The following is a 26,522-nucleotide window of genomic DNA, read 5'->3' on the forward strand; positions in this document are numbered from 1 at the left end:
AACTCAGTTCAAAAACAAACTTAAGAAATACTTCAAAACTCATTGGTTATGTCTTTGCACTAACCCCGACTAGTGACCTCTCTATTTTTTAGGTGCCTTACCTTCAACTACTTCTAACTTTTTCCTACCACTCCATTTCAGGAAGGGTCAATTGTATAACTGCTGCTCAATGTGTCTTAAACCTGAATGTAGTGTTATGTATATGTAACATTGACAATAATGTTATGTTTTGTAAAGTGTTTTGTAATAAGTTAGTACTATATGTGCTAAATGCTGGTATTGCTTATGACTGTAATCTGCTTGAAACTAGCATTTACTAAATGGTCAATGTGCATTATTATCTCAGCGCTTTTCTCCCCAGGCCTCCAATGAAAATGGACATATATCCAGTCGGACTATCCCGGTCAACAAATGTAAAATAAATAAATAATAAATAAATAGATAAATTAGTTGTTTGTTTTTTCGGTTTTCCCAGTTAGGGGTTGCCACAGCGGAACTCTGGTCTGCTAATTTAATTTAAAATGGGTGGCGAAAGCCAAACATACTCTGGCTAGGCTTATAAATGCCCTAGGGCAGATAGCCTAGTATGAACCTATGAACCTATGAACCTATAATGATTGGCAGTCAATTTTTATGGTGCTGAGTTGCCAGCCCGATGCTCAACCTTCAGTGAAGGTACGCCCATTCATACATGTCTTTCAGAGGCCACTCGACTGCAGGGAGGACATGCAGACTCCACACAGAAAGCACTGCCGCCGAGAATCGAACAGGAGAACCTCTTGCTGTGAGGCAACAATGCTATTGCTGTACCACCGCGACTTACAAATAGATAAATTAGTAAACTAGATAAATTAGTAAACTACATAAATATCACTTTTGGTGGAGATATACAAAACTGTTCCTGTTAAGTAACTTGGAGATATATTGAGTCACCGTGTATGAACAACTCAAGGAATTCTCATCCAGATGCTGCTTTGAAAAAAGAACTGCAATTGATGACATCTACCTTATAGGAACTATCTTTGAAGATGGATGGCTTTAAAAGTGACTTAGAAAACCTCAAATTAAATTCTCAAAAACAGACTGATACTCTTAAGGAACTATTACAGCAACACCATACAAAAATAACAAATATAGAGACTTCTCTAAATGACATTGAAGAGAGACTCAAAGAGAAAGAATTCCAAAAAGAATTTCTGCTTAAACAGAATACATGGCTGCTTAACAAAATAGATGACTTAGAAAACAGGGAAAGGAGAAACAACATAAGGATCTTTGGTGTGCCTGAAAACACTGAAGGAGAAGACATTATTTCACTTTTAACAACCTGGATTCCTGAATTTTTAGACTTGAAAGAGGGACTTTCATTTGGAATTGAAAGGGCACATAGAGCACTGAGAAAACCTGCTTCTAACTCAGCAAATACTCCACCTAGATCCATAGTTATAAAATTTCTTTCATTTCTGGACAAGGAACTAATATTAAAATCTGCTTGGAGAAAATCACCCTTAAAATACAATCAAAGCCTGATAAGGTCTGACAGTGATTATTCTTCCAGAATACTAGAACAAAGGAAAAAAGTCTGGCCAATAATAAAACTGTTGAAACAAAACAACATTAAAGCAAAGCTGGCCTTTTCAGCCAAGATAAAAATAATTTTTGCCAATGAAATGAGAACCTTTAATGACTTAGAAGAAGCTACTATATTCATAAAAAAACAATAACATAGTGTCTATCCCAGAAGAAATGGAATGGATGGCTCCTACTCTTAAAAGAATAAAATAAACAAATCTTTCGACTGATGCTAGAAAGAAGAAACAAAAAAAAAAAAAAAACTGGTTCCAAGACAGCTGTCCCCCCAAAAAAAAAAAAAAAAAAAAAAAAAAAAAAAAACTCTTACCACTATATCTCTCAAAGTATCAACTGATATCGTACATCACTTGTCATCTGTTTTTATTTAAAAAAGGAGGGTTTCTTAAACAACTGAGAAGCAGTAATGATTTATTCAGAATGTTCAAAGAGTCCAATAATTCTTCACAAACAAAAGTAGGTCAAGATGGGTTACTATTTACATTATATGTAAGCCAAACAAAGCAACATATAATACAGACATAGAAGTTTCTATTACCCTACTTGAACTCAGTGAATACTTATCTTGTTCATTTTTCATTGATTTTACTTATAATAATTTAAGTAATTAATTAACCAATTCAACAAGGTACCATTCATCAGAGTTCAGACTCAAATGTAACAAATTAACATCATATATAATAGCAGTAACAGTAGAGTGTTTTGAAAAAAAATGCTGTCATGGAGACTAATGCCTTCTTCAAAGTATGATTTAGAAATGTCATATATATATATCCTGGTTAAATAGTAGCAAGATCTTAGTACATATATCATCATTATTCTGTCTAATATAGTTAATATCAATTATGGCAGGTATTATAGCTTCGAGTGCTGTTTGATTAAGCCTGACATGGTGTGTGTGGATGCAGCTGTTGTATGTTGCCATTTTCGACTCCAGGAAGCTGTGGGTTGTGACTTGTGATCAATGTTTACTGATGCTTGTGTATTAGGAAGAGACATTTGGTGTTTTAGCCTCGAACCAGGGGAAAGGGGTGGCCAAAACTGTGATTTGGGATATTTTGACAGAGAATAGTTTGTTTATACATCTGCTGAGTGAGAGGTGGGAAGGCTGGAAGAATCTGTTATCTCTTGTTGTGGCGGCTTGTTGGGAGGTTTTTTTTTTTGATCTGTTTGCTCTTTGTTCTTTTCCTGGCTGCTGTCTCACTGAAAGGGAGGGAATTTAGGTTTGAAGGTGCAGTGAAGTGAAGCTTTGCTTCAGGGGCATCGCAAGCCTCTGGTATGCAGTACATAGACACACTAACAGAAACAGATGCTCCCAGGTTTCTATGGTAACGGAGACAGAATGGCAATAATGCTTAACAGCTCTGAACTTCCTAGATGATTCCTGGCAATGACGTTTTTGGTTTAAAAAAAAAAAAAAAAAATATATATATATATATATATATATATATATATATATATATATATATATATATATATATATAATAAAGGGGCTGTTTTAAACCACATGTACACATACTGATGTTCTCCCAGCACTTCGTTTAGCTCATTAAGTTGATTCTTGATAAAAAATAATAATAATAAGCGCAATTTTATATTTAAAATGTATTTTGGTCCAAACACATTAAGGACTTACATAAGAGTGGAAGTCTGAGTTATTGTGAAAGACTAAGAGCACTTGGTCTTGTGCAGTACCCTTTACTGTGGTCTCGGAGGTGAGCTTGCTCGGACATGTTGTCCATATGGGGATGGCTGATTCTAGGGATGTTTGGGGTTGCTGAAAGTGCTAGAGAGTCATCAGATTTCCATCGTGGAAATATCTGTGGGAATGGAAGGTGTGTTGAGTGGTTCACTGGCAGAGTGGCCACTGCATGGAACAGGCTGGTAAAATGTAACAGGACAATAACTGGTTTGGATATTTTAAGAACAGCCTGGAAACACACCACATGAACTAGTGAATGGTATTCTGGAAAAACTGGATGGGCATTGTTGCCCATGCTTGAAGTACTGATATGTGTGTATGTAAGGATGGAAATATACTTATAACAAATAAGAAACTAGAAGGGTCTCATAATTTAAAGTCTATTGACTGTATAAACAACCTTGGATGAAGCTAATAATAACAATAAGCATTAAGCATTACAGCTTGTGGCCTCTCAAATAACTAACAGCCAAAAAAAAAAAAAAAAAAAAAAAACAGACAATAGTTATGTAATGTATGATTTTAGTAAATCTAGACATAAAATAGATAATTGTCATATAAGATGAAGCAGTCTGTTGCACTTAGATATTAAAGACAGGATTTAATAACATGGGCTTGTGTATAATAACACTGCTGTCTTAACTTGTCATAAATGACATACACTACACTGAACATCAAGGGGAAGCATGATAATTTTCTTATATAAGTAAATATGCATAACAAGTCATGTAATTACTTTAACTTGAATTGTAGTTTTTGAAACCCATCTTGACCATATGTAAAACTTAAGCAGATACCAATGTAACTAATGCTTTATACATGACATCAAACTGACAAAGTTGTTCAAGAGAAACAATGTCACAGAATCTAACAATCATATTCTGAGCAAATAATATTAAATTGACAATAGACACTCAGTTGAATAACATGGGTTTGTGTATAACACTAGTGTTTTAACTTGTCATAAATGACATACACTATATTGAACATCAAGGGGAAGCATGATGATTTCTTCATATAACTAAATGTGTATAACAAGTCATATAGTTGTTTTAACTTGAAGTGTGGTTTTGTAACCCATTTTGACCTTACATAATACTTAAACTGTTACCAAGGTAACTAATGTTTTATACATGACATCAAACTGACAATGTTGTTCAAGAGAAACAATAGAAGCCTGAACTAAGAATATCACAGAATGTAACACTCACATTCTGAACAAATAGTATTAAATTGACAATAATCACTCAGTTTAACATTTGCTAATTATACAAAATAGAATGTTTCCATTTAAATCTAAAAACTTTGAGTATATGCCATAAAATGGCAATTTATTAATATGGAAAGGGAACTTGTACTCATTAATCACAATAAGTGAATTTGTTGTTTTTAACCTAAAATTTCACTCATTTTATAATAAGAAATGAGAGATATGAAAATTCTTATGTGTAAGAAATGAGGGAAGAGGGATGCACTGATAATTTAAATGCACTCATTTTCATCAATGTCCACATAAAACAAACTTGATGCTTTAAGTAAATTAGCAACAAAGTGATTACTTAAATGCTGGCAAACAAAGAAATATAACTTCTGATATATCCAATAAAATACATTGTATTATAAACATTAGGTATAACTATTATTACCATCTATTCATATTAAGTAATAAGTTTTGAAAGGCTTCATCAATAAGGGTGACTATGTTAAATAACTGTGCTATAATCTTTTATTGATGTTTTATATGTGATACATCCTACTTTACTATGATTGAATTACTTGTCATCTATCGCTCATGTAAAGATTAATTGCTTATACAATAAGTAGACATTTATATTGTATTAGAATCCTGTCTAATCTACAATAGTACTTTATCTGTTCAAAATAATATAAATATTGCTTATTCCTATTACAAATATTCTCCATATGATAATTCAATTTATGGAGCTCAGATGTTCTGCATTGTCAAGGTATGAGTGATAATCTGATGGATTTAGGATTATCCAACAGATTAGGAATGATTTTCATTCCATGGCTAATGTGGATCTTAGTTTTGTTAACATTTATTAATTTAAATTGATTTCACAAAAACATTTTTAGTATGCCTGACCAAAACATTTCTTTATTGGTAAACACTCAAAGTATAAAACGGATAATTTCCTTTAAAAGCTCAAACATATACTTTATAGTTAACAGAGAAAAATGTTTAATAGTCACAACAATACAAAAAATACATAGTCTAAATAATCTAAGATGGATTTAACTTTATTATCTTTAAATACCAAATGGCTTAAACAATCCTAGCAAGAGATCAAATCTACTGAAATATTTAAAACTGAACAAAGCACAAATTGTCTTCCTTCAAGAAACTCATTTCAAAACAAATGACAATTACAAATGGAATCCTAAGGAATATATGATATCGGTGCAATCCACTTATAAGACAAAGACAAAAGGGGTAACAATTCTATGGAAAACAAATGCGATTAAACCAGAAATCATTTATAAGTATGAAGATAAAGAAGGATTTATGGCATTAGTAATAGTTAAATATAATAACAGAATATGGACCCTAGCCAATCTATACTGGTTTCCAGGCATTGGAACAGGAACTGTTAAAAAACAACTTGGATTTCCTTTCCAATAATTATAAAGGCAACTTAATATTAGGAGGAGATTTTAACTGTATATTAGATATTTCTGAAACTACAATTAAAATACCACTATGTACATCTGCTGTATCCAAAGCTTTAAACAAGTGGGTAGAATAATTTCATCTTGTAGATACTTTCAGTTTTAAAGAAGATACATTTTTGTTGTTTTCCCATCAAGATCACAGAGTTGGTACCCAAACTAGAATAGATAAAATATTTGCTGCTCATGATTTGCACTCTAAAATCATTAATTTCTCAATCACTCCCTGTCCATTTTCAGACCACAATTCATTGATACTAAAATTTCAAAATGGGTACAAACCATTAATCTTTAACTCCAAAATTCCAGCATATATAACTAAAATTAAAGATTTCAAACCCTGGTTATTATCTGAATTACATTTCTTCTTAGATATTAATTACACCAGAGAGATAAATAAAATAATGATATGGGACTCATTAAAAGTTTACATATATGGTAAAACCCTAACTTGGTATTAAAAAAAATCAGAGAATGGGATTCTGTATTATTAGATCTACAATCCAAGCTTTTGTCAGTAAAAGCTGAAAAAATTGAAATCATTTGGAGACGAAAAAGAAAGTAGAAGTATTAAACAATAAATACAATGACATTAAGTTGATTCTTGATAAAAAATAATAATAATAATAATAATAATAAGCACAATTTTATATTTAAAATGTATTTTGGTCCAAACACATTAAGGACTTACATAAGAGTGGAAGTCTGAGTTATTGTGAAAGACTAAGAGCACTTGGTCTTGTGCAGTACCCTTTGCAGTGGTCTCGGAGGTGAGCTTGCTCGGACGTGTTGGACATATGGGGATAGCTGATTCTAGGGATGTTTGGGGTTGCTGGAAGTGCTAGAGAGTCATCGGATTTCCTTCATGGAAATATCTGTGGGAATGGAAGGTGTGTTGAGTGGTTCAATGGCAGAGTGGCCACTGCAAGGAATAGGCTGGTAAAATCTAACAGGACAATAATTGGTTTAGATATTTTAAGAACAGCCTGGAAACACACCACATGAACTAGTGAATGGTATTCTGGAAAAACTGGATGGGCATTGTCGCCCATGCTTGAAGTACTGATATGTGTGCATGTAAGGATGGAAATATACTTATAACAAATAAGAAACTAGAAGGGTGTCATAATTTAAAGTCTATGGACTGTATAAACAAGCTTGGACGGAGCTAATAATAACAATAAGCATAGAGCATTACAGCTTGTGGCCTCTCAAATAACTAACCGCCAAAAAAAAAAAAAGATACAATAGTTATGTAATATATGATTTCAGTAAATCTAGACATAACATATATAATTGTCATATAAGATGAAGCAGTCTGCTAGACACAAGGTTGTTTAGGGATGGCAAGAGTTAGGGCGCACTCCTGAGCAGCAGTATGATACTGCACTAGTGTCCTCAATCTCCTCACCTGCCCAAGACATGGGTCAAATTGAGCCTGGCGGAGGTCATAGTGGATCAGGTAAATTGAATGAGCAAGAAGAGGAACTGGTGACAGCTTATAATCATCTGCATAAAGGAAAATATAAGATTTCTAATAAATGAAAAGCCTGCAGTCATGGTGAATTCTTAGGCAGAATTTGACATGTAGAATGAGTTATGGTAACATACAGTACCAAGTAACCTAATGGTATGTAATAGGGCTAAGAGATCACTTGCCAAAAGTATTTAGGTAACTTTTTTGTTTTTTTCATGAATGGATCTTTTACTCATAACCTTTTACCACCCCATGTGCAAAAATGGGAAAAAAGGGTTGTGGATAGATAGATGCTTGGTTGGATGATGGATGTACTGTCTTCCAAGGTTATAGTATGCTTCAATTAAGGGAGAACTAAAGTAGACAGAATAAAGATACTGGGTCATATAACCCTGATACTCCACAGCCATCTACCAAGATTTATCTTGCATATATAGTGACAACTCCTTCTGTCAAGCTTTTGGCAAAGCAGTTGGTGGCTTGCAATCCTCTGTTATCCTTTCTGGGGATCTCCTGTTTGACAGTATTTGACTATTTTTTATTTTTTAAATTACACTTTCTGCTTAAATGTCCTCAGTAGGCAGCCAGCCATGAAGGTGAATAGAGAGATATAAGCCATCTCCAACTTTGTTTTTTTACACATGATGTACTCCATTGAACGACAAAATTCAGATTGATCTGTTTGTAACTAACAAAATCAATATAATTTTTTCTTCACACACACACACACACACACACACACACACACACACACACACACACACACACACAACTGTGTGACAATTCACTGAATATCAGTTTCTATCCATAAACCCATTCACAACAATTATGCTGCACAAATCATATACTTTTAATTCACTGCAATGTTTAATGGCAAACTGCTGTGGTTTTTCTTGTCCTGCTTCTTAGATTCTCATGTAAAAAAATCTCCTTTGCAAAATAATTATTTGTATATGTTAACTTACTTGAGTGTTTGTGTGTGTGTGTGTGTGTGTGTGTGTGTGTGTGTGTGTGTGTGTGTGTGGGTGTGGGTGTATGTGTGTGTACGCATGCATGTGCACACATGTATATAGGTATCTTATCTCTATCTGTCTGTATATCTATCTATCTACCTATCTATCTTTATGACATCATGACAATTCACTGAATATCCATTTCTATCCATCCACAACCCCTTTTTCCCATTTTTGCATATGGAGATGTAGTGTCACTTCAACAGTGAAAATCAACAAAAGACAATGTTCAAATCACTGGGTGGTTAGCCCTGCCATGGTTATTCTTCCATATATCACGCACTTGTGCTCACTAACACCTACATGCAATTTATAGTGTTTAATCAAGCTACTGCATGCCTTTGCAAAGTGGGAGGAAACTGGAGCATCCAGAGAAAATCCCCATGGACAGAAGGAGCTCATGCAGACTCTGCACAGAAGGTGCAGAAGCTGAGAATCATACTGGAGAACCTCTTGCTGTGAGGTGACAAATGCTTCCCAATGTACCGTCAATATTCATTTCAATTAAAAGTATTTCACTGAGTCAAAAATGGCTGAAAGCTAATTTCAGAGAAAGACAATTTAATCAAATTCAAAATAACTGAAACATTATATAGTGAAAACATCCAAAGAAAAACTGTTTCTAAATGACATTTTTGCAGGGGGAGGGGCAAATCCCCTGCCCCATATAACTGGCTTTGAGCCCGTACCTAATAACTTAAACCTCCTGTAATGAAGGGCCATGGGATATATGCAGATAGCCCCTTAAGGACATCAAGTGTTTCAGCTTCTGAACATTCCTCTAAACCTATTAAAGCAAGAAATCTGGACAAAGCTAAAAATAATTGGGGGGGGGGGGGGGGGCACAGGCCAAAAAATGGAGACAGATTTTTAATCTTATTCTTACAAACTTAAAAACTACTAGAATAGCAAAATTTGTCTTCACATGCATTTTCTGACGGGTATGAAGTCTGAAACTCAAATGGATATCATCCTCAATTATTTTCCAGATAGATTTTTATGAACAACAGACCAAAAATGTGGGCAGATGAGAGCTGTGCTTTTTAATGCCTTTATAGATACATTCAGGACAATAAAGCCAGACCCCAACAGTGTGGACATGCATGTGTCGGTTTTTATTTTTACCTATTCAGCACAGCATAAGTGAATGTTTACCTTTACTTTAGAAACACACAGTCTTTAAACCAAGCTGATGCCCATAAACATTAATGTGCCTGCAAAATACCCCAACTAACATTCAAACCATAGGGGAAAAAGTTGCACACAGAAAAAAAACATTCAGTGCAAACTGCAAGAAAATCAAGCCACGCTAGAGTTTTCACTGTGTGATACCTTAAACCTTCTGTAATGGAGGCTTATGGGATATATGCAAATGATCCCTTAAGGACATCATATCACATTTTTCAGCTGCGTGGCTTCTGAATGCCCTTGACTCAAAACTTTTTATGTCTTTATTAATACATTCAGGCCAATAAAACCAAACCCTAGTAGCTGTGGACATGCATGTTTTAGCCTTTTTATTGACCTCATCACAACAGCATATGTGGATTGTTTGGATATACTTAAAAACACACATTCTTTAAACCCAGCTGATGTCCATAAACATTAACATAACTAGAAAATATTCCAACTAACATCCAAACCAAAGAGAAAAGGCCACAGAGACAAACCAGTCAATACAAACTGCAAGAAAACCCAGCCAAGCTAGAGTTTTCATTGTGTGATATCCTAAACATCCTCTAATAGAGGCCCATGGGATCTATGCAGATGACCACTATGTCTCAGGTGAACTCTCAAAAGAGTAATTAAAAAAATAAATCTAGAAAGATCATACGCACAAGCGCACATACAATAAAAAAATGCTGTTTTTCACAGGGGCAAGCCCCCAGGCACACCACACACCTCCTGCTAATTACGTATATCAACTCCAGATTGCATTACAACAAGAAAAGTACAAACCTCCAGACCCTGCTGTTCTGTTATCAAATGAAGAGTTGTCTGCAGACAGAAATACAGCACAAAAAAGCATTCGGTCTTCTAAGCATTCGCTTGTACCAATTTATATATGTATATAACAAGTAGAACACTCACCTTTGGTGCTGAAATACCTTAAGGCTCTGGGCTGTTTTCCCACTCACTATTGATTAAATTGCTACTTTTCTTGAATAACTTCTACATCTCTTCACACTTAAGGATAAATGTTATGGTTTGATGAAATAGCTGTTAAAGCTTCCTTTAAGTGTGCTGTAGAGGTATTTTGAAACTAATATTCATGTTGTGGTCAGAGCTTGTTGCCCAGGTTTATTATTTCAGTAATAAACAGCAGGATTAATGAGGTCTTAGATAAATCAGATAACTTTACAGCTTTAAGACCTATGGGTTCTAACCTATCAAATGAAACTTTTAAGACTCAGTGCTGGCATCCTATTTCTCTGGAAGAAGGACTGGCTGTGTTAAGACAGTCTGTAGAGATGGGTCAGGAGCAATATTGGTCTTGAGTCTGAAAAGTTATCCTGCTCATCTTTAATGAAGAGAATGAGATGTTCACATGACAGAAACCTTTATGCACCTTAGATGATGCAAAAGAACCTAGGGCATCTTTACTAACAAAATATAAGAACAATAGAATACAAACTTAAAATTGAGTTATTAAGTATCTCAGCAAAAAATGAAAGTATTTCTTACATACGTGATGATTGACTCATGAAACAGCATTTCTAAATCAAAAAATAAATGAAGAGATGGTACAGGAGTCCATGGAGCATATACTTGGCAGCTCATAGCATGAAGAGGAGGTATTATTTTTTGGTAGACTCTATATTTTAATAAACACATAAATATGAGCAGATTAACTACATTTAATCCACTCTACATGTCTCTTACTGTTTGTGTACATTGCTAGTCTATTGTATTACATTTTCTTTCATAAGAGTCAGTAAGAAAAATACTTTAAGTATTTTGTCTGCTTTGTTTCATGGCAGACAACACCTTCCCAGTTTTCTTTGCCTTACATACAAAGAGAGCTTGCTTGTTCCTAACATTGTTGTCCTAAGATCCAGTGCATTCTAGAATTCTACAACATTAGCATGCTTTCTAAAATGAAAGTGAAGACTTGCAGTTAAGCCGTCACCTTGTTGTTATGTGTGGTGCGTCACAGATGATGCAAGTTATGCAGGCATAGAAAATACTAATGGAAATATACAATACAATGTCCGCAGTACAAAATACTACAGCAGATAATGTTCATACTTCTGGCGCAGATGGATAAACTGCTGGACTTAAATAGTATGTTTAAATGGCATCTGGTATGTTAATTTAAGTTACTGAATGGCCATTACCGTCATTGTAAAGAAATATTTTGGAAAAATTTAATTAAATCATTCTATTTTCATTCATCAGTAAGAGTAAATGTATTTAATTTTCAATTTCTAAGTTAGACTAACTATTTGGCTTTGGATTCTGAGAAGTACTGATTGAGATTTCCTATAGTTTAACAATCTGAATATGTAAACTCAGTTGTGTTGCTGATGCTTCTAAATGTTATTTAAAACTTCTCTTCACGTAGACTTTATTTTTCAGTGTACCATGACATTATATAAGTACAGAGAGCAGGCTGTGCATCTAATTAATGACACATGACAAATACTTTTTGTTTGCAGTTAATTGGTTTTGTGGTGCAATACATAAAATATAGCATGACATCCTTGTAAAGGTATGTTTTACAATACTTTGGGTGACTTGTTGAGATATATGTAGCACAATACAAATCAGACAATAACGCCATCTAAAAAGTGTTGTTTGGGACTTTGACAGCAGGATTACAGATTTGTTGTCTTTTGGTCATTGGCAATTGCTGAACTTCTTAGTTTATATTTGTAGTATATTTGACAACTACTCTTAGAAAACTGTCTGCAAAGTTCAATTAATGTTATGAAAAAAAGTTTGTTAATGAAAACATTAACAGAGTTGACCTCTTTTGTTTGAAAATTAGATATGATTTTGATGGCAAAAAGCATCTTCAGAATATGAGTGAAATTGAAGTTTTTGCTAAAACCACTAAATTAACTTCTGCACTGACACTGTCTATTACTGATTTTTCAGATCCCAGTGCCAGCTGTAGTTGTTGAACCACACCTGTGCTTGCTAAACATTTTCATTAATTACTCAAGGTGATATCATGCATCCCACACTGTTCCACTGAATGAAGGCAGAATTCGAGTTGGAATGATAGAGCTGGAAATAGACAAGAGGGGATGAAGCTGCTCTTTTTCCCTAACTGACATTTGTTTTTTTTTAATTAATACCATCTATAACTTTATAATTATTGCTCTCTGTTTGGAGTGATAATTTAAAACTGTTTACCATGCTAATTATTTATCATAATCCTATGAAAATGTTTTTAATTAACCTAGAGTGTTATGCTTTAACACCACAGCATTATAAATAATGAATAATGCAGAACGTTCTGCTGGTTACATTAAGAAGGGACACCAGAGCAGCCCTAGAAGTGATGCTGAAGGTAGATTGGAGCCAGACCTGAACTCCTGGAGTCAGTTCAGTGCTAGAACGACAAACACTGGACAGTGCAAACCCTCCCCATTACTTTCCTATAACAGCAGCTGTCTATAATGCACCAGCATTTCCATGCTAGTATATAGTTAGTTGTTCTGATAACATTAATTCTTTGCCTAGACCATCAGGTACTTCAAAGCATTTATTTCCATTTCTTTTTCCAGTTTTCTTAGCATTATTGTTCTCATTACCTTATACGCTGAACAGAGTTTCTGTTGTCTAATCCCAATGCTTTAGACTTCCAGTAAATACATCTCGGCATGTAAAACTTGATTTGTTTATCTTAACGTTTTGATCTTGCATTGATCTGGAATCTCCATACTGCCTTACTAAAGAGAGGTTTGCAACTATTTTATGCATGTTTGCTTTCTGGGGGTTTCTGGTTTGGGACTTTTGCTCATTTGTTTCAACACTTCTGAGGATGGTAGCTGTACCATTAGTGCACAGGCACAGTGCTCATCTATGTTGCTGGTGATATGAGCTGGATTACAGGCTCAATCATGAGGCCTGGCCAGAAAAGGGAGAAAAGAGTTACTGATACATGCTCAGCTTCTTATAGTAAAACTGACTGGTCAAAGCAGGGTGTTCCTGAGCCAGTGGAAACCAACATAGCAGATGCACGGCAAAATTCACTCAACTCCATGGATTCAAATAAATCCTTTTATCTACTGGGAACTTTAGAGCCAAGTGTTTTTTGAAGTGTACCTGCTCAGGTTCATTAGGAGGAGACTATGGCGGCATCCTACTTTGGGCTACTGTCTTATAAAGTCTGAGATATATCTTGCAAGAAATGTGCTCATAGCAGAAGTTCCCATCAGAAAGTCAATCCAAGTAGTTTTTGGTTCAAAACTATTACTAGTGCTTGTCTCCACTGTAAGGAAAATGGAGGCACTTAATATGATGACAGTGTAGAAAAAGAAAAAGCAACTTTTGTGTAAATATCAATAAATATCCCTGTCCAATTTCTTCAAAAAAATAATTGCAATTTCTTCACTGGCCACTTTTGTATCCTTGTTCCTTCCTATCATCATCATTTAATACCACCATTGTACTTCTCATCTTACCTTCTTTTCCAGGTTCCTACCTTTACCATTCCTTACTCACCTAGGTCCTGTCTTATGCAAAGAAAGGTACTGCTGACATTCAAATAGTTTAGAACACCTGCATTTTTTTAACCAAAATGATGGTTATCTATCCAAAAAAGTATTAAATGTGCTGGCCATGAATAGCATTTATTTATGTATTATTATTATTATTATTATTTTCATCATCATCATTATAATTGTTACCATTATTATAATTAGAAGCAGTTGTATTTTGATAACTGCAAAAGTAAGATTGTATTATTGGGCTATTGAGATTATTTTATTGGAATATTTTCAGCGATGACCTGGAAAAAAATCTTCTATTAGAAAACCGTAGATGGAACTCTTCCCAAATGGAACATTTGTAGTTTTTGTAATGTAATCATTGCATCTTTTCAGATTATTGATTTTAACCTAATATGAGTTGGTATATTCTATATTATCTTATGAGGAAGCTGCATGGAGTTAATTTCCACTCATTGTGTCAACCGTGGGGTCTGTTCTACTTCTCTGAAGTGTCATTGCTGAGTACAAATATTTACAGTGCCTTAATGATAATTCTGCAGCGCCACAGCAAACTGCAATACATACTCTGATACTTTGTATTTAGACCTTGTGTTCAAATTGTAACATGATCAGTCTCTTTTGTTCCTTTTGCTACCATTAGTTTTTAAATTGTTTTTATTGTACTTGTGCTTTTTCCCCAGGGCCTGCAGTATAAAGGAGTTACTAATTGTCTCATCAAGCTTTCAATAAACAGCTGCAAACAAAGAAGATATATATATATATATATATATATATATATATATATATATATATATATATATATATATATATATATATATACATATATATATATTGGATCACTACGGAATACTGAAATTCCACAATCCCAAGATTCTAAATCCTGAGGACCAGAATCTCAAGATTGCGGAATCTCAACATTAAAAAAAAAAGTAAAACATTCAACAAACTATTCTAAGCTGTAAGCCCCCCTGCAACCCCCACACCCCCTTCAACTTAAATATACCAACTCTGAGATCACACTACAGTGGAGTGAACAGCAAAGTTCCGCACTGTACGGCAATCCCCATTCACTACTTTTGAGATTCCGCAATCTCGAGATTCTGGTCCTTGAGATTTAGAGTCTCGGGATTGTGGAATTTCAGTTTTCTGGAGTGATCCCATATATATATATATATATATATATATATATACACACACACACACACACACACACACACACACACACACACACACACACACACACACACAGACATACACACACACACACACACACACACACACACACACACACACACACACACACACACACACACACACATGTATATGTCTGTGTATATATGTGTGTGTGTGTGTGTGTGTGTGTGTGTGTGTGTGTAAATAAATATATATAAAAAAAATATATATATATATATATATATATATATATATATATATATATATGGATCTATTGCTTTTGGCCGAATTACATTTGGTCGAAAATGATTTCAGGCAGTTCATTTGACTAAAAATGCATTTAATTGAAAACCCATTTGATCGAATTCCATTTTGTCGAAAATGGAATGTAGCCCCTGCCCCACTGCAGTGTGACCCTGGAGTGAGAATATAAAGTTGGGGGGGTGTGGGGGCACAGCCCCCCACATAATTGCAGTGTATTCACTATTATATACTTGTGTATCCATTAAAAATACATTGAAACATATAACATCAGTAAAAACTAGTTGCAAAATGTGGAGGCTACACCCTCCACACCCCCCAATGTGGGGGGCTGTTTCCCCCCCAGACTTTATATTCTCACTCCAGGGTCGCACTGCAGTGGGGCAGGGGCTATATTCCATTTTCAACCGAATGGAATTCGACCAAATGAGCTTTCAATCAAATGAGCTTTCAGTGAAGTGGGCTGCCTGAAATAATTTCTGACCGAATGTAAATCGACCAAAAGCAGTAGATTCATAGATATTATATATATATATATATATATATATATATATATATATATATATATATATAGATATATATATATAGATATAAGAATAGATGTATATATATGTGTGTGTGTGTGTGTGTGTGTGTGTGTGTGTGTGTGTGTGTGTAAGTGAATAAATAATATGCACTTTATCCACTGCAGGGCTTGTCTAGATTTATAGGGTCAGAAAAGATGTATTCCCTTACTTTCTATGTTAGGCTAGTGAGGATGATGGATTTATGTAACAGCTCTGTGGTGACTGGCTGTGGGTGAAGTAAAGCCAGCAGTGAAATTGTCACTATGGATAATAGCTATTTCTGTAGTGTATAAATGGTCTGTATTGTTGTGGACAAGTTCAGAACATTACACAGTGTTAGTTCTTGAGTTCTTGACATGTGCAAAGAAGGATTTATAGTTAGTCTTGGTTCTGAAGCTACTTTTAGTTCATATTCATGCTGTATTGCTAATAGAATCCTTTAAATATTTGCTAATTTGATTAACTGATATCTTAAAGTGGGTAGAATTTATATTACTATAATTATTAAGTGACATCTTCTAATTTATTAAACAATTTATTTATATGGGTATTTCAACATATAGGTTTGTTTTTAAACTTCTCTCTATATGTGGTGCAGATAGTGTCTGCCTTATTGATATAACTGTTTATGATAATCTACAACTCAGAGCATCAGGCAACAGCTTTTGCAGTGGGATCTGTTGAGGGTGAATTACAGCTAAATTTACTTAGGTCATTCAGTAGGCATGGGAGGATTAGCTTTTGAGAAGTCTAGAAACATAGATGTGTTTAGACGGGGGTGTTACCTATTTTAAAGGAAATTATCACAAATTTATCATCTGAATGAATAAGGGATGATGAGTCACAGTGAGCTATACAAGAAGGTGATGAGGATATTAGGATCCCCTAACAGGAAGTTTAAGTATTTGTTTGAAGTATTTAGCATATATAAAGTCAAGGAAACACTGCGCATGTTTACCATTATTGGTGGAGGTCAGACAGTTTTTAGGTGAATAATTGAAATCACCTAGTACAAAAGTGGATTTATGGGGTATTACCTAAGGTATTAAGTAGATATCATAGTCTGCAGAGTTCATGGATGATGATCTATACTTAGATATGAAGAGGTAGTTAGCCTTGCTTAGGTAAATTTGAACTTTTAAGAGTTCAAATTGTACTCACGAGGTATCTGTTTAGAGATAATGGGGTTCTTGACAAATACTGATACACCTCTACATTTGCCAGTAGGTTTAAGGCCCAATAGGAGCTCAACTCATTGAAACCACATCTTTATAAGTAAACATATATGAATGCATGCAAGTTGAAGGAGAGCCTTAAGCGTGGACATTTCTTGTTAAGATTCCTGGTACTGGAAAGGGCCATCTTATTATGTTATGGATTTTAATTTACTAGTATGGAATATCCAACAGATGGACTCTACCTAAAAATGACACTGTGGGGCAGAATTTGAAAACCCTGTTATAGGAAGTACTGACTATTTATGGGAAAACAGGGCTTGTTAGTCATGTTATCTGATGGTGACCCATACTGGCGTAAACATAATGGATTCCACTACAGTAACACCAGCTACATACTCAACTACTGAAGTCTGGAGCCATAGCCAAGTAATTTCGTGTCCTGGGCAGTACTCAGACTTGCATTCCAAACATGAAGTTGAGCAGTAATTTGGTGTCCTTGGCAGTACTCAGACTTGCATTCCAAACATGAAGTTGAGCAGTAATTTGGTGTCCTGGGCAGTGCTCAGACTTGCATTCCAGACATGAAGTTGAACAGTAATCTGGTGTACTGGGCAGTACTCAGACTTACATTCCAAACATGAAGTTGAGCACTCCCCATTAAAAAAAAAAAGGAGAAGTTTTGAAGTGTAGCAAAAAGCATCTACAAGCTCCTTGCTGAAGTTATACTATTAAACACATTCACTTCAGGAGTTGCAGTATCAGCCACGGCTACTAAAATAAATCCTGGCACTTCACTTAGACCTGATTGGCATCTCCTCACTACTGATAATCCTGTCCTGTAACAGTCCATGCCTAGTGCAGCTACCTCCACCTTCATCTCACCATGTTTGCAGTACTTAACTTGATGATAATTTTTGGTCTTTGAATATTGGTTTAATTTGGTCAGTGGTAGAGTACTATTCAAGACCATTCTCTTTCCTGCTTTTGACGTACAGATAACAAGATCTATCATTTTCTTCTGCTTTCCATCTGAGCAGACCATCTAACATTATTCACCCTGACATGAGCCACCCCAAGGACATAATATTTGTCAGGATGGGAGGATCTGAGAACCCATATGATGGTACAGGAGCCTAACTCTAGAAGCATAACTGTCACCCAGTTCTTATTGATGCTGGTGAGGGCAGTGTCAATGTGACTGACCATAAAGTGTCCTATTGTCAAAACATTACCATGGAAACATGCTTAGGGGTCTGGAGCCAACACCATTATAACTAGGATTATGGACAGCAGCAGATGAAGTACAAGGTGAGAGTCCTTACTCAAGGAGGCATGCATGGCATTTTGTTTTATGTCTCTTACAAGTGATGGTTTATTATTTTATTTATACTAATTTTCAGTGTTTATTTTGCCAAATGAATTTATGAAGTGAGAGGGTAGCCTCCAAGTTCAATAATTACTTATACCTCTTACAAAATGAATCATTATGAAGCAGTAATAGGGAATTTTTCATAAACATAACGGAGTTTCTGCAATGCTAAAAATAATGAGGGCTAAAAGGTTGGCCGCAGAAGAGTCAAGAGGTCACTAAAATTCTATACTAGCCAGGAGAGTCTGGCAATTCTAAGGAATCAGGCAAGGTTAAATCCTCTTATGTTATCCTGTGTAGTACTATTTCTTAATTGATTCCAGCTGGTGTAACATTTTTTGACAAATATAACACTGTTACATCTCTTTCACTGATGACTCAGAAGCCACTTAATTTGCTATGCAATGAGCGCTAAGGATGCAATAGGGTGGCAAATGTCTGACCATACTTAGCACAAGTTCAGCACAAGTAACAGTAACAATCAGAAGTTTAACAAGTAGCAGCAGCAAAGAGATGTTTGATACGTGTAACAACTGTAACCAAAACTGCAGCAGTTACTTTCCTTTCCAGGATGGCCTGGATGCCTCTGAGTTTGTTATGCAGTGAATGCTAAATTAACAGCAGCATGTAAAAGTGCACACTATCATAGATGCATCTTTATCAAGGATGGCTCAGAATATCACTCATTTAATTATACAATGTATACTAAATTTAGCTACTGGAGTTAAGTGTTCATAGGACATCATTATGACCCATTTAAGGATGGCCTAGATGACACTGAGTTGGCTATATGGTGAATATTACAAATGCAACCTTAGCAAAATATGTCATATAGCCATACAACATTAATGTGCAACTAGGAATGGCTGATGGACAAATACTATTATAGACTGTATGCAACAAGCTAGATTAGAACATAGGACTGCAACATTTAGCAATACCTAAGAGTGGTACAGAGCACACTGGTAACAACTGGGTAAAATCAGAACTAACAGTAGAAAGCAGTGGCAGTAAACATTAACAACCAATCAGTGAAAAGCAGGAACAGTGATCAATAAATACAAACAGTTCTCACCTCAGCCAATCAGGAGCTACTCATTGAAAGGATGTGGCTAAGTAAAAAGTAGTGAAATTGCTGATAATGATCATTCACTGAAGAACAATTAAAATGATCAGAAAAGATCTAACAATGATCATGTAGTGAACAAGGTTACACGCATTGCAGCCAAGTTACATAGTACAGCATGTAGACTAGTATACTATGAAGGAACCAAACAACATTACCCTTGGTGTCACAAACGAAAAGGGAAGGATGTTGGTGATAGATAATCAGGGCTGGCCTTTGGTCAGTGGATGCCCTAGGCAAAAGGGCTGCAGAGCACCCTTCCCAACACCTGGTGCCCCCATCCTGGTCTACCTATACCATCCAGATTATGTTTTCTTCCTTTTTCTCAGTTTCTTTTACTCTTCAGTTTTTTTCCTGTATTCATTCAACATTTTCTAAAGAAACTATTTCTTTACTATAAAGAATAACAAATAAATACTGGAAAAGTGCCCCTGCCAGAGATGAAATGCAGGCAGTCCTAGCCACAATTGATCAGCAAGTCAGGCAAGGCAGCTCAGAGCAAAAAAAAAAAAACTATCAGTTTTGACAGTTTCTGTTGCACTCACTAGCATACCACTCACCTTCTATAATCTAAGCATAATACTATGACTTTGGCTCTCAGATTTAACCTTACTCCTAGATTTATGATGTTCCTCATCAAGTCAGACCTGTCTATGGCTAGATACTTTATTAATTACATAGACTAAGCCTAGACAATACACTGTCACTGACTATATGGTGTGTAGTATATAAAGAGATTTTATTGTGAAAAATAAGAAAATGTTCCTCTTTCCGAGTCTCTGCTATGACTTTGAAAGGCCAGTGCTATGATTGGTAATGCTTGGAGGCTGAGAAGTATGCTCACCTGGAGAAAGGCAGCAGCACTGTACAAATGCCTTCAGTGTACAAGGAATCACCACAACATCCAGTGATTGCAGCTGTCACTCATCACTTGTTAAAAGGGTCCATTACGTGATTGCAGTGCAGTCTTTTCTGAAACTCTTCCTCACATAGCATTCAGCAGCTCAGCCAAATTATTAAGTCATACAGGGCAGCAGAACTCAAATGCTTAAGGAGCCCATAGAAAAAGAAAAAAACGGAGAAACTATCAGCTTCCTCTGCTTTCAACAGCAGAAACCCAGCAGCAGTACTGTGTTCCAGGAAAAGTCAGCTGGCACTAGCTTTCCCCCATAGTTGGTAAAAGGCTTGATTTCTTTATTCCAGTTCGGTCTCTTGAATTTCTGGCTTGTGGTTCAAAGAAAATGAAAGCCAAGTTATGACTGCAACAGAATTCGAATACAACCAGCTCCAGCCAGCGCTAATCAGGAGGCACTCAAGGGAAGCGATTCACAGTAAGAAATGGAAGACAAACCATTGGTTTACTCTTTTCCCAGCAGGAGAAATGCAGCTGCTCTATCAAAGTCACTTTACTGTTGAAAGAGTTGCAGAAAGGCCCAGGAATAGGTTGTTAAAAATTATATATACATATATACATACAAATTATATAATATATTTTAATTTATATACTTAATTTATAAATAATATATATATATATATATATATATATATATATATATATATATATATATATATATATATATGTGTGCATGTGTATATATAGGTATAGATATAGGTATATAGATATAAAACCTCTGAAAACAGCATAACTGAAAAAGTAGCCAACACTTCTTATAGTATACAACTCAATGGTGTTTAGTGCCAATCGACTCTTATCAGAATTACTTCCTGGCTATTATGTATTGCCACTTCCCTACCCTAAATAAAGTAGTTGCTTCTCTTGCTTTCTCATTCTCTGTCCTTATCTCAGTATAGTGCACCAGCTTGTTGTATTACATGAGAGGTAATTCCTTTAGTCTTATTGTAGTCAAGCTGATAAAATAAAGATTTATAGCTAAAACATTTCTGTTGATTTAAAGAAATGCAATAATCATTTAATTTTTGAGAGATTTAGAGTATTTATTTTTAGATGTTTGCTTCAGTGGTCACCTTTGTAGTACTACAGCTAAACCTTTGCAACTATGGCAACCGATTCTGATGAGTTTACTCTACTGATGTAAACCAAGCTCTGCTCTTTGCTTCCTGCAATTTTAATGTCTGAGTTCTGTCTCTTGACTAACTTTTTAAATTTTCCCTTTTCCCAGGATCCTGTGAGAGCTGCTAAAGATGTCTGATAGTGCGGATACCGACGAAAAACCTCCAGCTCCTCCACTTAGAATGAATAGTAATAACCGTGACTCGTGTGCGGTGAATCACAGCTCCAAACCTCTCCCTATGGCGCCAGAAGAGAAAAATAAGAAAGTCAGGCTCCGTTCCATCTTCCCTGGAGGAGGGGATAAAAGTAAAGTATTATCTCATGCAATGTCATGTAGATTTCTTTCTGATTTCCCTCTTTTCTTTCAAAAACAATGTTTTAGTGTAATCTGCATTGCTTTAATATTCTCATGTCTGCCATTTTTTGTATTCTCAACTGGTCAATATACCTTAATATCTGCTTGCACAAAGAGCTGGTTTGTAGGTGAAATAGAATTATGTTTAAAATGCACAGTGGTTAGGTGTTGATATATTTTACTAATGCTGTTTGAATGAAAGAAATCAGTTGAGTGCAACTTGAAATTCATCCTGAATTACTACATTACTACTTTGATCAAGACACACAACCCAGACTGATTCCAATATTCATAGTGTAGAGGTCACACATTGACATGAGTGAGTGTCTGTGTGTATATATCTATATGTATATATAAAAGTGTGTATTTAAAATACTCAATGCACCCATATGTCAGTGTTGCTAACTTTGAAACATACACACACACACACACACACACACACACACACACACACACACACACACACACACACACACACACACACACACACACACGGTTCTACTTCAAAACAACTAATTGCCATGACATCCAAACTCAAAACACTGAGACCATAACATCTAAACCCCAAAACACTGAAAACTCATAACATCAAAGTTCATAACACAGAAAATGTATAACATTGAGTAGTGTATTGTCAAACATGTAAATGTTATAGTGTAATTTGTTAATGTTGTGGTATCAGTTTATGAAGTTGTAGTTTTTGTGTGAGGTAACATGGCGGTTGGTACGTTTTGCGGCTTTGTAGTTTGTTTAATGTTGTGTTTTGACAGTTTTTTATGTAATTGGTAAATATTGGTCTTGTTAAGTGATGGATTTGTTGCTTTCATGGAAGTTAACTCATTTACTCCAGTGGAACTCAAGAAGTCTGCACTGTAACTTTACTGGGCGGACCCTAATCCTTTTGGTAGAATCAAATTATGTCCTCACATTTCAAACAAATGTTCATATCTCTGGAACTATAGGACTTATGAAAGAAGTATGAATGGCAAACTCTTTAGCACAAGCTATTTTTATAGAGGAAGTATTCTTTAGGTTCTGAGTCTTAAACTGAATTTTATAAGGCACAGTAAACACAGTAACTATTTACATTTCTAATATTTTATAAGCAGCTTACTATATCTCAGCAGCCAATCAAGTTGCACACATACTGTCAGCAACATTTTATTCATCTAGATGAGAGCTTTCATAAGAGACTAAGGAGTTCTGCCTGCATCACTTGGTTATTGAGATATTTAGAAAAATGTGAAAATTATATCTATATAAATTAATATCATAAAAACAACAGTTAATGTCTCTTTACCTGCACTAGACAGAGGTCAAATATTAATGCAGTTCAGTTTGCCATTGTATAAGGTTTAAGATGAAATCTTTTAGAACCTTGTATATAGCATGGTTTTGGAATTATTGATCCAGATATTAACAAGCAATATTTGACGCCTAGAGGCATCAGTAGGCGTTAACTGCAGATGCACCTGGAGGTGTCACTCAGGTATAATGAGTTAAGCTAGTGTTCTGGGAAGTGCCGGGAGAAGTGAGTAGGGGAGAAGGTGTTTATGTTGCCAATCTGTACCTGTTTTTAAACCATACAGGTAAGCGATTTAAATATTATGTGTACATTCTGTATGGTGATTGCTAGGTGATAGAGAAGCAGTAGCTCATCATTATAGTCACTGTTCAACATTTACTAATAATTAATTCATTGTTATTAACTATTCCAAAGTATAACATTTTTTTTCTAGCCATGTTACTTAGATCAAAACACACACAGTCTTTTCTTTATCACTCCTACATTATACTTTTAATATTATGAGTTAATGTACAAAAACAAAGTATATGTTAAATGGAATTTGTGGAAAAGAGAGACATTTACCAATTAAATGAATAGATTATTTATTATGCATTGTCTTTGAGAAAGCTACATAACAGCTTAGTGGGGGAAGAAAACCTGCTGCTGTCTCCTGAACAATAACTGAACATTCCTTTAGGATCCTGATTCTTAAACTTTGTAACAGAATCCTTTACTCAACTCACATAAAAAAATGCAGGCTATCTGTGATTAAAGACTCTGTTTTGTCTTCACCCTGCACAGGTACAGTATATTGTATACTGTAATACGAGATAAGGATAAAATCGATTTATTCTTCTGAATAGTTAGTTGTCATTTTTTTATTTATGTATGACACCTCCTCCTTCAGATAAATGTAGGTGAGGCACACCTCACTATGCTGTTCTTTATCTGGCTATTATGTTAGTATATGTCGGTATGCATGTATTCTCTTCTGGAATGTTTACATTTAGAGTAATTCAGTAACAGAAATATATCTTAAAATAATCATTTTAGGCCGTGTAAATATTCCAGACACCCCACTTTAGCTAATGTAGTGTTACTTTGTATCCCATCTCTTTGTCTATATCTGTTCCTCTACATTTCCATGATTAATTTTGTGGTCATTCATCACACATCAACAGTCACTCTTTCATTTTGTGTTGTTCTTCAGTGAAAAGGGGAGTAATGTTCTGTGGTACCCTGTATAATAAAGGCAGTTATGGTACTGGTGGTGGTTGGACAAAGTTATGATTTGAGTTGCAGACTGAGGGGATGAAACGTTCATGACATGGATGTTAGCGTGTCAGTTTCTACTTTACTGGCCAGTGTTTTTCTTACATTCATACAGCCATAGTAGTGAAACAGAGGAGAAAAGTTAAACATTTGGAGGTGCTTGTCATCTAAATTGGCTTACTTACTATATTCTGCTAAAGTGCACATGTTGCCTTCCTTGCTAAATCTCTTATGCTCTGCCCTGTCTGCTTTGGACCTTTGGATCACTAGTTTGCTGAAGAGCTCCCAGTAGATTTTATATTACCAAGTTAAGCTCGAGTATGTAACATCTGTAAAAACTGTCACTTTAAAACATGTTACTGAACTGCAAAATCTGCTTACCAAAAACAATCATTTCCTGGCAGTTCTTAGACAACTTTGATTGTGTGGTGCTTGGGAAGATATACAGGTACAATGTAACTTAATGTACAGGTACAATGTAACTTAGTTCACTGATAACTAATAAATACAGCAATAATAATAATAAATACAGCACAGAACAGTCTTTCCAGTGCACAGTGTCAGCTGAGCAACTCAAACTGGTTGTTAACAGTAGATGTCTGTAACATATCTATTTTACATGAGGTATTTATTCAGCTAGAGTAAAGAAAATGCACAGTCTCTCCCAGTGGTGTGGACCTGAAATGTTGGAAGGTGCCACATTTAATATTCCAGTACCAATCCTTTTTATTTATTTATCAGTTTGGCATATACTACAAGATGACCTGTAGGAGCAAAATGGAATTTCCAATAACTGCTCTCTGTTTCTGCTCTTCCATCCCCCATTGGGGGATCCACAGTCTGAGAACTGACTGTCATGTGTTATAAACTATCTACTTCATTTTTCTCACAGGCATGAACAAGACTGTAAAGCTGTTAACACAAAGTAACAGCTTTTACTTTATATTTAAACGCAAAGTCCAGCTTGCGTGTTTGGGTCCATTACGTGCATAATATAGCACTTGTACTCCAGCTTGTACTCCAGCTCTACTTGTTTAGCTGACTTTATTATTTTTGGGCAGCTGTTGGTTCTTATGTTTGAACAGAGTGACTGCTTGGTTTGTCCTTTACCAATCAGGGCTGATGAGTCATAAGCCTTCACCTTTGTATGTTTGAACTAGTAGATACTATCAGAATACATTTTATGAACTTATGTACTCCCTCTAGGGTATTGAAGTGCTGTGGCAAAGATAAAATGTTTTTTGATATTTTAGAATGAAGCAGATATGAATTTATGCTAATCTGATACCTCTTTGCAACTGAGTAGACATGATTTTAGTAGGCTGGATGTTCCATTGTAAGTTTGTTAGGTGTTTTTTTATGTATATATATATATATATATATATATATATATATATATATATATATATATATATATATTTTATGTTCTTAGGGTTTACTTATGGTTTGATGTGATTATTTTAGGATGTTTTTGAACCGAGCTTTGATAAGTCATTTCTAGCTGCAGCTTGGCTACTCTGTGGTTGTATGTGATTGGATAGATCTCATGTATGATTGGTTTTATTATTACCAATCACTTTTAAGAATCATTTGCATATTGTTTTTAGATGTTACTGAAAGATTTTTGGCTCCTTTTGTCCAAGAGTCAGGGATGCTAGTTTTTTATTGGTCAGTTTTCATTTTTTTTACTGGCTAAACAGTGATTAACTGCTGCTTATTGGTTACTTAATAATTTAAATATTAGC

The 26,522-nt window shown here is 35.1% G+C and overlaps 1 protein-coding gene across 4 annotated transcripts in view; it reads left to right on the forward strand.

Moving 5' to 3' along the window:
• LOC122815412 (serine/threonine-protein kinase PAK 3) overlaps window positions 1-26,522 on the forward strand; it is a 1,296,647-nt gene that overhangs the window by 522,058 nt on the left and 748,067 nt on the right. For all 4 annotated transcript variants that reach the window (XM_044087883.1, XM_044087885.1, XM_044087884.1 and 1 more), the window contains exon 3: window positions 21,972-22,168. In XM_044087883.1, coding sequence (XP_043943818.1) covers window positions 21,994-22,168 — 175 coding nt within the window. In that variant the 5' untranslated portion in view covers window positions 21,972-21,993. The remainder of the gene's footprint in view (window positions 1-21,971; window positions 22,169-26,522) is intronic.

The sequence above is a fragment of the Protopterus annectens genome, chromosome 11.part0, assembly GCF_019279795.1.
Source record: "Protopterus annectens isolate FY-2018-M chromosome 11.part0, PAN1.0, whole genome shotgun sequence".
Lineage (NCBI taxonomy): Eukaryota > Metazoa > Chordata > Ceratodontiformes > Protopteridae > Protopterus > Protopterus annectens.